This window comes from Colobus angolensis, unplaced genomic scaffold, assembly GCF_000951035.1.
Source record: "Colobus angolensis palliatus isolate OR3802 unplaced genomic scaffold, Cang.pa_1.0 Scaffold87, whole genome shotgun sequence".
NCBI classification, from domain to species: Eukaryota; Metazoa; Chordata; class Mammalia; order Primates; family Cercopithecidae; genus Colobus; species Colobus angolensis.
This window is the reverse complement of record NW_012122598.1, coordinates 145,546-160,259: the sequence shown is the minus strand read 5'-3', so window position 1 is coordinate 160,259 and position 14,714 is coordinate 145,546. Positions and strand designations below refer to the sequence as shown.

Sequence of the window (14,714 nt, the reverse complement as noted above, 5' to 3'; positions counted from 1 at the left end):
ACACCCAAATTTATTACCTGGTTTCTAGACCCACTTTTGTCATTAACCTATTATATTGCTTTATTCAAACCTGGGGACTCTTGTCTCCATACCGTTTAGTAGGCCAGTATTATTCACCCTCAAAAAGGAATTGTGACACTTAACTATGTTATATCATTAAGTATCAGAGTTGGAAGGAACCGGAGAGATCATAACCTAAGCTGATCATTGTCTAATGAGGAATGTGAGGCCAGAGAGGTTAGATCACTCATCACAGCCACACAGAGGCAGACTAAGACTTAGAGCCCATGATTCCTTAGTCCTAAGCTTTTCCCCCACCCCACTTCACTACAGAGTTTTTGAAAAGAATGAAGCACTTCACTTTGTTCTTGTAAGGGAGGGTTACTGAATCTCTCTGATGCTATTCTCCAAACTATTCATAAACCCAACTGACATCTCTGTGTTTTTCCCTAGTCGTTATTCAGGAGAGGTTCATGTCACAAATCACTTTTTGTTTTAACTTGCTTCACAATTATTTTTCAACCTGTATTATTTCCCTACTGGAATGCTGAACTTCTTGAGGTCAAGGACTATGTTTTATTTACCTTCTCCCCCAGCCCTCACCCCATCCCAACCTCATCCCCAGTGCCCAAACCTTGGAGAGCAACTTTAGGGTCTGCTCAAGTCTAATCTGAATATGGGCAGCCTGAATCATTTCCTCCTTGGAAGTTCACCTTCTTGCTCTCCACAGTTCCTGATATATGTCCCTGGACTCCATTTGTTGGTGGCATTTGACTTTAATTCAGCAGAAGCTAGTGATCTCCAATGGGAAGGTGAGAGGGAGAGACATCTGGGGACCATCAGCAACAGGATCTGTGGCTTGAGGCTTAGCACCCTGGGGCCTAATGTCAGACATTGGTTTCAGGTCTTCAGTGTCTGACTGAAGAAGGCAGTTTCCACCCCCCTTAGGGGCCCACAGGCAGGTCTCCTTTGGGGGTCAGGATTACTGGGAATACTAATTAATTCATTAGTGGGGTTGATGGATTATCAGGCTGTCTCCTAGCAGAGGGTCCTTGGGGGAGGGGGAACAGATTGCTGCTCATAAATCTGCCTGTTGCCTCCCCTCTCTCTGCTTCAATGGCTCCTGGGCGTTAGGCCTGTGGGCCAGCAACTGAGTACTGGTCTCCTTTTCCCCACTCAGCAGATGGTTCTTACAGGTTAGCTCAGAGTTTTACAAAAAGCAGCAGAGAAAGAAGGAAGCGCTGGGGATTGGCCCTCTGGCCCAGGAACCATGTGGGGGGAGGAGAATGCATGTAAATGCCTTGTATTCTCCTTTCCTAGAGCAGTCACCACCTCTTTTCCTTTGCTGACAGCATGCACCCCTCCTGCCCCTTCCTGCTCTCTCAAAGTTGAACAGCTAACTGTACAACTGTCGACGAGTTGTGACGAGGGTGACCCTGATGAAATAGATTCCACCCATCCCTCTGCAGAAAGCGGCTCTTAAGGAAAATTTGGCATTCACAACTCCATCCCCATTCTTCAGGGGTGTGCATGTTCATGCACGTGCGTGTGCATGCACACACACACAGACAGTTGAATGTATTTTGAAGGCTAATCCTATTGTATCCAGTCCCTTACATCTGTCAGAGAAAGTAAGGAGTCCTGCAGAATGTTTTATCCCCACCCTCATCTTTGTCTCAATATGTTCACCTTTCCGCTAATCTGCTGTTACTCCCTGCCCCTGAAAATTTCAGGCACCAGTGCCATTAGCTTCTAAACATCCACGGACAGGGCTTTGAAGACACAAAGCAGGAGATCAATTCATTCAATAAGCGCTCACTGAACAATGATTAAGCACCTCTATCCTAGGCATAAATTACTTCATAGATAAATTTCCTGTGGTTGAGGAGTGAATTCTGATTTGTTTTTTAGAAATCTGCTATTCCTATCACGCGTTGTTTAATTATTCTGAAAATGAAGTTTATTTTTCTGAGCAGATATTTTTCTGGATAGGGATACAAATAAAGATAACGAAGAGATTAAAGAGCTGCTGAAAATAAATAACTTCCCATGAAAACTGAAAAAAGTGCTAATTTTTATTTTCTGGTTTTCTGTGAAAAACAAGAGTCACATGACACTTTTATCAGAATTAAAACTAACAATTTTCACACTTAAGATACTCTTTTCAACTTTATGAGCAGTGAAACTATCTTTTGTTTCAGCTCTCTACAACTTTCCTTACACACAGGCGTATTAATAGTTTTTCATCTCTGTTTGATACACGTGCTAGTTATGTTGTTAGATCACGTGATTCTCAAAAAGCCGGGGATACTCTGGATTCTTTTCAGAAAGAAAGATTTTGCCTTTTGCCAAAAAGCCTGAGGAATTATCCTTCAAGTCAATTTCTAAAAGAGGTTGAACTTGGACTCAGGATTCTGTGAAGCTACTGATGGAAAACTTAAGTGATCAGTACGTTTTACAGATACGAAAACTGATGAGTGAAGTTGACTTACTCAAGATCATTCAGCCAATTGCTTAATCTGAGCACCTTTCTTTTTTCTTCTTGGAAACACAAGATCATTAGAAAATCTTTGGTATCTTAAGCTCACAGTCATTTATTTTTCCTTGGTGAAGCTTTAAATAAGATAGTATGAATATCTATATATTTAAATTATTCCAGATGTAATTTTCTTCCTGTCTTCTAGCAATTTAATTCAACCTTCTAACACCAAAGGAGTTTTAGGAATTATTATGGGCTTCTCTTCTAAGCTCATTACTACTTAAGGGGACTTTTTCTACGTGAATGCTTAATGATGTATTTTTGAAAAACAATAGTAGATCTCAAGTTTGTAACTTAAGGAACTAAATGTCCTTAAAATGTAGGATTTTATTAATTTCCTTTTTGTTTTTATAAATTTCAAGTGATCAGAAAGTTAAAACAACAGTATAATAAGCTTCATCTATATTCACAAATTAAAGTTTTAATAGAAGTAGCTTTCACGTGCTGAAAAGGTGGGAGAGACAAACTTCTTCCTTCTACTTTTAGAACTCTGAAGTTTAAAAGCCAAAGACCCCAGTCCACATGTGTAAGGAAGCAGCCACTCATGCTGTGTCCTTGACACGCATCTTTCTCCCCTTTTGATTATTTTCAGACGTGGGTCAGCAGATTCATCTGCCCTTTTTAGCTCTCTCCAAGTCTATCCCCAATTTTCTTTCTCCATTCTGCCCATACTACTCCGCTTCCATTTCTTACCGTTTTAATCACAAAGGTTTCCAGTCCTCTTTTTCTTTACTCCTCAACTTCAGCAACTCTCCTCCCCCACTCCCCTTCCACCAACCCCCAACTCTGTTTAAACAAACAAACAGGCGGCAAAACTGGACATGGCCAGAGGAGCCTTTCAAGTGGGCGTGTCTTTCGGCTGGGGAAAGGGAGGAGTTAGACTCTGGGCAACATCACTCCTCCCTGGTCAGCTGGGAGAGCAATCAAAACTGCAGCAAGTCAGAGGCTCCGGCCAGAGAGCAGGAGCTGCCCAGAGGCTGTGGTCCTGAAAGCTCCTCTCCGGGGAGCTAACCAGGGAGAAGAGGTACTGAAGAGCGACTAAACCGGCTGTAGCAGAGTCATCAGCCCGAAGGCGTCCTAGAGGACCATACCGAACTCCAGGGAAGGAGTAGAATAAGGCGCACGCAGAGAAACCAGACCCGGTGGAATCTCTAAGAGGTAACAACCGGGTTTAACATGGATCGCTGAAAGCATCTCTTTATCCTACGATCTGGGTGGTCAGGGAGACTTGGCTTCTCTGACTGTCCTCTAAGACGCAGATTCACAGAGTTCACTCCAGGAACTGCCAGTGACCGAGGTGAGCCAGTGGTTGGGAAAGTAAGGCGGCTAAAGTTTCTGTGGGAAGTTCCCACTCACCTAGAGGATAGTTGGGGTGAGGAAAGTCTCTTCTCGGTAAGGCAGGAGGAAGTGGGACTTAGGAAACTTGGAATGTGGAAGCTAGTGAATTGGAACACTTAGGGAAAAATATAAACATTTTAAAAAATTTTATTAAATTGTATAGGACTTGCCACCCAAAGTAAAACACATAGACACTCACAGTCATTTTAATAAAGTGAAGATTACAGATGATCTACCCCAATTTCCGTGAAAGCCACTCTTTCATTTTGCTAGTGGTGAAAATGTCGAAAAGTTTATCTGCTTTTCCAAGGTGGCCCAGCAAGTAGGTTGGAAGAATTGACCCAATCCACCACTCTGCTCACAGCATTTTAGGACTATGCAAGGATGGAGGGGAGGCAGGGAAAGGAAAACAGAATGAGGAATCAGAGAAGACTGTGGAAAGTCCTCAGGGTAGATTCTCACCATTAACTATTTGGTTTACTAAAAATACTTGAATAGTTGGCATGGGGTGGGGGAAATTTCCTTTGCCTCAGCTCTTTCAGGTGGGAAATTAGAAGAAAAAGATTGTCCAAGTTTATTTTTCCTTTCTCTGCTTCACACTCATCATTTGCCCACAAAAAAAGTATACTCAGAAAACACTAATGAAATGTAAAATACCTTCCCCTACCCTCATTTTTTTTGACAGACAAAGCAGAGGTGAAATGCTGAAGCACATGGAGGGACAAGTAAGGGACTGAGTAACTTCTGTTTACTATTAAGATGTGAGGCAATGGCACCTGAAGTATTACATGGCTTTGCTGGACAAAATGTGTGTGTATGTGCATGCATGTACATACATGTGCACATGTATTAATAAAGGGGAAAATAGTAGAGTAGAAAAGAAGAGCATAGAACAACTTACTGGCTTTTTCCAAGCAGTACAACTTGTGAAGATCCTGGTCTGGATTCTGTCTTTTTAGTGCCAAGACTATGCAACTCCGGGAAAAGAATTTAGTCTGTTTAGTTCTTAGATTTCCTAGAAACTGGGCTGGACAGCCTCTCTTCTGTTGTATTTAGTCATCAGATCATAAGGTAAAGAGATTATCACCAGCTTTTAAGAGGAGAGACACCATCTAACTATCACAAATCCACATATGAGTTCCCCTTACCTATTAATTAGTTGAAACATCTCCACAGTAAATAAAAAATTTGTAAAAGTGTAGAAAGAATTCCAAGACAGCTTCACATAGTAGTAGCGCTTAATGACTTTGGCTCTAGTAGTAAAAATATTGGGTAGTAACAATCATTGCCTAAGCAAACATTTTGCTATAACAGATCTAAAATTTTAAAAAATATGAGAAATATTTTGAATTTAAAATAATTGGCTAGACTTGAAATTTCACTGAAGGATCCTATAGAAAGAGGAAAATTCTGTTATATTATGTAGGTATAAAAGCAAATCCAAATACCAAATGGCTAAAAATGGACTTTATAAGATCAGAATGTGTTTATGTATATGTGTAGGGAAGGGCCAGATTCTGGCCCTTGAGCCAGTATTCATTGATTTTTGTCATATTCAAATCTACTTCCTATATGATTTGTGAGCTAATTTCTTTCCTAGGAATTGAGGCAACCTTAAGATGGTATATCGTGATGCTTTGTGAGATAGTGCTACAGACTTTCTCAAACAGCTTCTGTAAAATAATTGCCAACCCTCACACTGGCATAGCAATTTTACAAAGTACTTGTGCTTGCATTATCTTCTTGTTTTTCATGAAAACTTTTAAATTATGTAGGAAAGACAATCTTATTTTCATTTTGCCCTAAGGATACAATAATTACAGTAATTTTTCTGTGCTCATTTAATGAATGAGTGATGGAAGAGTCTTCGTTTCATGCTTCTTTCAGTACACCTCTGAGATAGTTCCTTAACAGGCTGAAAGCAACATTAGATTTAGGTACTTGTTCTGGAGAAAACTGCATTGAAAATATTTAGGTGAAAAAAGTCAGAGAAACATTCTTCTTTATATTTCAGAAGTCTTGGCGTTCACTGCTTTCACTTCTCTTTGATAGACACTGCATATTACCCTCAGAGCCCTGCCATTTGGTTTTGGTGGGAAAATTGTATTCCCAATACAGAAGGTTCATAAACCTGAAAATGTATGTGATTGAATAGGAATGTCAAACCAACAGTTTTCTCCCAATTATAAAACAGAATGAAAGTTTTGGAGCTAACTTCCATCTTAAATATGATGGAAGAGTTCTAGTCAACTCAGTGGAGGCAGTTGATAGGGCTTGGTTTCCTCACCTCTTGCAGCAGAACAGAACCTTTGATTTCAGTTTCAATAGGAGATTGGAGGAGTAAGTGTATTTATTTTTTCAAATTTTTTCAAATAGATGTTGAAATGAAGTCATTGGCTTTTGTTGACATAAAATCAATATTAATAACAGATTCAAATTGTACTTACTCTTTTAAAACCAAGTGGCCAGAAAAATTCATGGTGATGTTTAGGAGAACAAACTAATACATGAAATTCATGATGTATGACACTATTCAAAATGCTTCAAATATATCACCTCATTTTATGCTCCTAATAATCCTATGAGGTAGGATTGTTATTATTCTCATTTTAAGGAGGAGACTGAGGCAGATAAAGGTTATGAAAGTGGCCTAAGTTCATGTATCTAGTGAATAGTGGAGCTGAAGTTTGAGTCCAGGTAATCTGACACTGGAGTCTGTGCTGTCTATCCCACCATAGGAAAAATGACAGGCTACTGAGTAACTGTCAGATGATTTTCTAAACCAATCAGAGGTAATATTCAGATAATAAGAGACACACTAGTTGATACAGTCTGTTTTATTATTCATCTGTGAGAAATAATTTTTATTTTTGAATAAACAAATGTGTGTGAATAGATTAGATAAGAAAACCCAAGAAAAAACAGGAAATAAATATATAGATGTTTAATAGCATTTACAGCTATAAAATTCTTTATTATATCTTTATTTCTCTTACAAGAATCACATAACCTGTATGTTAGCCTTATTTTATTAGAGGAAATGGAAGAGCAGAGAACTTTATGTAATGAGTTTGAGATCAACAATCCAGGAATTAGAAGAATTGGGACTAGAGTTCACATTTGTGTTATTCTAGCTTCCATTCTTTTGAAACCATACTATATACTCATGGGATTCTCTTGGAAGTTAATGGACCAGCACCTATGAGAACAGAGGAAGTTAAATTGGAGCCATCTATGTCCTTCTCATGATTAGTAAGAGGACAAAGGTGAAAGAAAACTGGTTGACCTTTTCATTACTTTGGCCAAAGCCAGTTGATTCTTTGTGTTTATACCCACCAACAAGCTGATTTGAAAGCAGCTCCTTGACTCTTACAGAAACCATTAAATATGTTAGAGGTAAAAGGTGGCCTATTCTATCCTCCCAATCTCACTTATTTTGATGTGTGCGAGTATTGACAGACCTTAATAAGAGTCCAGAGGTACAGAGGTAGGGATGGTGAAAAAGGCGAAATCCCCCAACTAGGATGGTATTCAGATCCAGCGGCAATTTGGGAGACTCTCCTGTCTTGCACCTTCCTTCTTTCCTTCCTTCTGTCCTTTTCATGCATCTCACTATGAGCCAGTGATAATAATGATAATGAAGATAAGAGAATGAAGATAAGGAGAGAAAGGGGGACGATGAGGAAGAGAGGGAGGGGGAATATATGGGTGAAAGCAACAAGAGAAACGTTTCAAAGATGAAGAAATCCTGGAATACGCGTGTTAAAAGGCACCTCAAAGAACACCCTTTGGATGATGGTCACTCCTGTTGACTTAGTTCTATTGCTGTATGTCTCCTGAAGCCAAAGTGCTTTCTTCCTGTAGCTGTGATAGAAGAACAAGGAGAAGAAAAACATAAAACCTAAGATGTAAAGTAAGAAGAACTGATTTTATGTCCCACTCCACCAGCACTGTATCTTTGCATTTCCATCACTTAAACTACCTGACCCACAGTGACCTTGAGCATAAAACGAGCATAACAATTTCTATCTCCCTCAAAGGTTTGCTATAAGAAACATACGAATTAATGGATGCAAAAGTGCTCTGTAAACTTTAAAATGCTATACATTTATATATTATAATTATAATTACATGGGGAGCATTAGGTTTCCCAAGCCCACTCCATCCTTTTTGGCCTTAGAGTGCACCTGCCTCTGGAAGAGCTGTGTTACTTTAACAGAAAGTTAATTAGGTTTTTTACCCTCCCTCTGGATATCTGCCTGAGTTAGAAGTGCAGTTCAGCACACAAGCTCTATCATCCATATTAAAAGTGGGATTTTCTGAGTTGGCCTCGGCAGCCAGTTGACCAATAGGTTCCAATGTGTGTTTTCAATAAAGCTGCTTACCCAGGAAGCCTTATTAAGTGAGTAAGTCAAGCTGACATGATTTCCGTGCTGATTAACATGAAACCTAGGCTGTTTTCGCAATGCAGTTACATTAATTATTTATAGGAGGTAAATGAGGTTACAAGGAAAACAAGCTCCAATTACCAGAAACAAATCAAATAATATATCTTTATTTTTAAGAGCTACATACTAATCCCTGGGTTCATTGATTTGAGGCTCAAGCTTCATAGAAGAGAAAACGTCTGTTACATTCTCCTCTTTCTCATAATAAAAGGTGATAGTGGGTTTAATATTTCAAAAAGTAACTGGTAAACTGGGATGCCCCAATGGGGCTTATCAGATACTTTTATTTGGTAAACCATATGCCTAAAAATTGCTTAGCAAGCTTTAAAACAATTCAAATTCTTCCAGAATTGAATGCAAAATGTTTACTAAATCACCAGCCTCTTCTGGTTTTCAAATAGTGAATTTTGCATACAAAATTCTGATTAAACAGTGTGTTAGTGAATTAAAGTAGTCAGGCTATTCCTGTGTTTGCCTGAAATAGTCCTCACTTGTGTTAGCAGTCACTATATTCTGTTCCACCAGATTTTTCATTTTAAACAAAGTATTATTATAGTAGTTGCACTAAACCTTGGATAGGTTTGGTAGACCACTGGCTGCACTCCTAGCTGTTGCCATGGTCTTGTCTGATGGTGTGAGATGCATTTGCAAAGAGTTCTCACTTTAACATACGGGCAAATTTGAAAGATGATCAGTGATAACCCTCCTTTCTTTTCATGATCCTTTCAAGATGCCATGTCACTAACACTTCTAACATAACTCACACTAGACAGAACACAAAGTGCTTACTGAAAAACAGAATGCTCCTCTGGTGATAGTGAGAGTAATGTTTGATGGTCATGTGTTGGACCAGCCAGTTGTGTCATGGACAACTTGAAGGAGATGATTGAGGCCACCGGTTAGCAATACTGGGGAGAAACATGGGTGTTATAGGCTAGATGGATGTGAAATGCTTCTAAATACAAGTTGAGTAGCTTTTTGTAGAACACATACAAAGTAGTCTGAATGATCTTGCTACAGTTTTTTATTTTGTATGGTGTAAATATACAACAGTGTGCTTATTTGACTATTTGATGGGTTTTTGTTTTGTAATAACGATAATTATTACACACATATACTTATTTTTAGCACACTCTTTCACTTTCAGAAATATCTCTATTTGGACAGTAATTTACATACTCACCTCATTTTTCCCCTTTTATGTTCTGGATTCTGGAAGGAAAGAAAAATATATCTTTGGACTCATATCTCAGTCATTTTGTATAAAATGTTCACGACATTAAAAATCTAAGAATAAAAAGAGGCACTAACACTGCAATGAATAATCAAGTCAATTTTCCTTTACTATAGTATATTTTCTTATAATGTGCCATAACTAAAGGAATATTCTGGGAATTTCTTTCAGTTTTGGATTTGTCATTTAGAATGAAAGACTTGGACAAGATAATTACATATAAAAAAGTTTAGTTTCAAATAAAATCAGGTACTCACAGGAATTAACCTTTGATACTTCCCTTTTCCAGAGACTGGAAATGTCAAAAACTTATGTGAAATCCAAGGAGATGGGAGAGCTAGTCAACACACCATCCTGGATGGATAAAGGTCTGGGTTTCCAAAATGAGGTGAAGGAGGAAGAGAGCAGACCAGGTACTTATGGGACGCTCAGCAGCTTAACTGAAGAGCATGACAGTATTGAGGAAGAAGAAGAAGAGGAAGAAGATGGGGAGAAACCTAAGAGAAGGGGTCCCAAGAAAAAGAAGATGACCAAAGCTCGCCTTGAGAGATTCAGGGCTCGAAGAGTCAAGGCCAATGCCAGAGAACGGACCCGGATGCATGGCCTGAACGATGCCCTGGATAACCTGAGGCGAGTCATGCCATGCTACTCTAAAACCCAGAAACTTTCCAAGATAGAGACTCTTAGACTGGCCAGGAACTATATTTGGGCTTTATCTGAAGTTCTGGAGACTGGCCAGACACCTGAAGGGAAAGGCTTTGTGGAGATGCTCTGTAAAGGACTCTCTCAGCCCACAAGCAACCTGGTGGCTGGATGTCTCCAGCTGGGCCCTCAGTCTGTCCTCCTGGAGAAGCATGAGGATAAATCTCCTATTTGTGACTCTGCCATCTCTGTCCACAACTTCAACTATCAGTCTCCGGGGCTGCCTAGCCCTCCTTATGGCCATATGGAAACACATCTTCTTCATCTCAAGCCCCAAGTATTCAAGAGTTTGGGAGAATCGTCCTTTGGGAGTCACCTACCTGACTGCAGTACACCTCCTTATGAGGGCCCACTCACTCCACCTCTGAGCATCAGTGGGAACTTCTCCTTGAAGCAAGATGGGTCTCCTGACCTAGACAAATCCTACAGCTTCATGCCACATTACCCTTCTTCAAGTCTAAGCTCAGGGCATGTGCATTCAACTCCTTTTCAGGCTGGTACCCCCCGTTATGATGTTCCTATAGACATGTCCTATGATTCCTACCCCCATCATGGTATTGGGACCCAACTCAATACAGTCTTCACTGAGTGAGGCAGTAAGTTCAATGTTTCAGAGAATGACCTGGAGACATTTTCCATAATTTGAGTGGTTGAGCTAAAGATTCAATGACCTTAAAGGATCCCTATGGATATATATAAAAAATTAGTTCAAGTCCATTTAGGCTTTCCTTCATCTATCACCTCTTTTCTCATCACCTCACATTGCATTGATTTCTTTATAGGGTCCTCAAGTGAAAATATTTGATGATTTAACAACCATTTGAAAATAGAAAAGAAGACCTGGGCCCTATTCCAGTGGGGCAAAAAACTCATTGCATAATCTATGCCAATTAATTTACTATTTCCGGCCTTTGTTTATTTACTAGCAATTGTAACTAAACAAATTATATTTATATGAGGCAATTGTTCTAAGTCCAGATGATTTCTAAAGTCCTTCACAGTTCTGAAATTCTATAACTGTGGTGATCACTCCTGACAACATCTTGAAACTGAAAGAATAGAGAAATAATAGGAAAGGGATGCTATGCATAGAATGATCAAATTGAGTTATCAGAGAGAACACAAGGTGCATGTCTCTTGGCTCACAGAATGCAAAGTTTGTTTGGGTTTAATGATAGGACTTCTTTGTATCTATTGAAAAATAACTCCTGGAAGCTAAAAGTCTAACATGGCTGTCACTGTGAAGAACAAAACATGTTCTTTAGAGATCAACTCTATTTGTTATTAGACTAAAAGTTGAACATACCTTCCTTATGATTTGAAGAACCATAATAGAGGCCTCATGCCAACTTTATTCTTGATAATATTTCAAAACCATTTTTCAATATGGTTGTTTGCCCTACGTCAGTACTAGACGTAGGGCAAACAAGGCACTGAAGCCTCAGACTCCTACGACTAATGGGACATTGATAAGTCTTTTAGACCATGACCTCCATAACCAGAGGGCTCCAGAACTTCTGATGCAGCTCAGGTGCTGCTGTTAGAATCAGAACACAACACAGGTTGATATTAAAGAGCAATAAAATAGCTATTGGCTGTAATAACTACCATAGTTCAGGGACTCTCTAGCTCACAGTTGCCCATGGGAAAACCAATGGATTTTTTTTTAAGCAAGATGAATTTCATTTGGTTAAACATGATTAAAACCATCCACCTCTGTCCACACCAACATATTTTCCAGAAGGACAAGCACCAATCAACTTATTGACCAAGGTTAAATTTTTCCAACATATATATATTCCCTTATCTCTCCCCCTACACTAGCTGTTACCTCTTCCTCACTTCTAAGATAGAATATGTTATTACATATTGTAAATAACATTTCAGGTGACCACACTTAAGGAGGCAGAAATGAAATACAAGGTCGGTGAATATTTTTGCCAACTATGTCTTCATCACAGGTTTAACCCAATTTGCAGAGTGCTTATTTTTCTTTATGTAACTCCTCTTTCCTTTATATCAACACTAACTTCATAAATTTGTATTTTTTTCAGAAAATAAGACCTGAGAAATTTTCCTATCTTGTTCAATCTGCCAGGACAGTTATTTAAGTCAAACCAGAGCCTGAATGGCTTATTTGATAGTAGATTAGGTCCTGTTCCTGCCAGAAAGGATACGTTTAGCATGCAGGGTACATCAATAGGGCCAATTAAAAAAACGATAACACATATTAGTATGTCATTTTCTATAGCTCAGCTATCCCCTAAAATCTGCCAACTATATGTGTATCTTGTCTGTTCACCTCTCTTATTTATTATCTCCTTACAGTATAAGTTAATTTTTTCCATTTTGCTCTCAGCACTTACCCTGCTGTACTTTGCACCCTTGGTTTGTAAATTCACTTGAAAGTAGCCTTGCAGAGAGATCTTAAGCCCCATCAGCCACCAAAGTGGTCCCCCTCATCACAATCTGCCCTAGAGGAAATTGGCAAGTAAAATGACGTATAAAGCCATAGTATGTGCTTTCTGAGTGTATACTGAATTTATCTTTGTGAAGGGCTGTGGGAGGGTCCATCCTCGAAGCTAGCATTTTCTGGCATTTAAGTTTGTAGATAATCAATGTTGTCTGAGTTATTTATTAGATATTATTTATTTTATTTATTTTTCTCTTCCTTTCACGAAAATTCTTTTAGCCCCATAGATGTGCTTGGAAACTCTTCCTAAAATTTTATTTGGAAAGTAGCTCACAATTTTGCTAAGAACTTCTGAGTTTTGGAGAAAGGGGAAAGGAAAAAATAGAGAATTACCTCTGTGAAAATTTTTATAAAAAGCAGCAATAATTTGAATGGCTATGCAAGTTAATGTTTTTAGATTATTTTCTTCAGTCTAAAGTGAGCCAGAGTTATTCTTTACTAATCTGCTGTTTATGCCTTTGGGGAGTATGGTAGCCATGAGCCAGGCCTCCCTGAAATTGTACAGAGGGATTTTATAATTGAATTAAAATTTAGGAATGCAATAGCTCGTAAAGAGCCTGCTCTCCAACCTAGGGTGGTCTCATTCTTCTGGAGACTTTTTTAGATAAAGTAAAATAATTGTTTAAATATTTTGTTTAAAATATGACTGTTTTTCCTTCGTTTTTCCTAGTAGAAATAAAGCTGTAAGTCTTATTAGATGTTGTGTTGTGTTTTGTTGTGTTGTGTTGTTAGTCTTCAAAACTTTCATTCACTCTCATTTATTCATTTTCTTGGGCTCTATGTCCTACAAGCAGCTAGCTAAGCAAAGACTGGTCTGTCAGGAGATTTACACATCCCCTAATTCAATTGATCTTGCTAGAATATTCAAAATACGCAGTTAGAAGTCTAGAAGCACTGTTCCCTGCTACTCATATAATCAAGTATAAAATCTACAGTTAAGAAAAAATAGTCTTACAGATTACAGGGCTATGGGTAGTCTAAGCAATCAAACCACAGATAAATGGGAAGATGTGCTATTATCCAAAATAGGTGGGCTGACCAAGCTTTCAAAAAAATTATGAAATATGTTTTTTGACAACTATTCCTCTTGATTTTTTTCTTTCAGTTTTCTCTAGTTAAAACTTTCCAGGATCCCTTCTTGCATGTGTAAAGTGATGATAATAAAGAAATAATAATAATGATATTATTAATAATAAGTATAAATAGAAAAGTTAGTTAATCAAGGTGGGGACTTGGCTTAAAATATTTAAGAAACAAAAATATAGCATAAAAGTTATCTTTCCACCCCTATCTTCCATCTCCCAGTTCCCACTCTCCAACTAGAAAATACTTAAACATTTTTTTAGCTTACTAGTTATCAGAGACCTTTTATGGATATATAAACAAATATTAGGTACAAATATTAAGGTGTATTATTCTCTTTTTTTTCTATAAGTGGTAACAATATAACACATTTCTGCATTTTTTTTTTACATTTAAGTACAAATCTTGGGACATTTTTAATAACAGTTTCTTAATTCTTTGTTATAACTGACTAGCATTCCATACTAAACATAATTTATGAAATTGAGTCCCATAATTTAGAATTTTTTCAGTCTTTTGCACTATCAAATAAATGATTATGTACACATATCATTTGACACATTAAAAGAATCTTTACTTTGCAAAGAATGGTCCAGAGGGGCAAATAGAAACTGAGAGATAACAACAACCCCATCTAGCAGATAGTGGATGCTTACTACGTAGTGTCACATTTCTAAGTGTCTTACACGTATGAATTCATTCAATCCTAAAGCCACTCCTGTAAGGCGGTCACTATTAGTATTCCCATTTCACAGATTAGGAAACTAATTTGTTTAGTTTAGTGAAACTAAACAAATCCTGGAGGAACCAGGATTGATTTGAGCTAGTTGATTTTTCCAGAAGACTTGAAATGATCCTCAGTAGCTGTTTGCCTGGTAGGTATATGAGGATGTCATA

The 14,714-nt window shown here is 38.2% G+C and overlaps 1 protein-coding gene across 1 annotated transcript; it reads left to right on the top strand.

Annotated features, from left to right (window-relative positions):
• Positions 1 to 3,464: 3,464 nt before the first annotated feature.
• On the top strand, positions 3,465 to 13,432 carry NEUROD4 (neuronal differentiation 4). Its single transcript, XM_011930423.1, has 2 exons — positions 3,465 to 3,836; positions 9,849 to 13,432. The coding sequence occupies exon 2, from the start codon at positions 9,858 to 9,860 to the stop codon at positions 10,851 to 10,853; it is 996 nt and encodes a 331-aa protein (XP_011785813.1). The 5' UTR covers positions 3,465 to 3,836; positions 9,849 to 9,857; the 3' UTR covers positions 10,854 to 13,432.
• Positions 13,433 to 14,714: the final 1,282 nt, after the last annotated feature.

Excerpts from the sequence above, each read along its gene's own strand:
- NEUROD4 (XM_011930423.1), top strand. The coding sequence starts at position 9,858 with ATGTCAAAAACTTATGTGAAATCCAAGGAGATGGGAGAGCTAGTCAAC.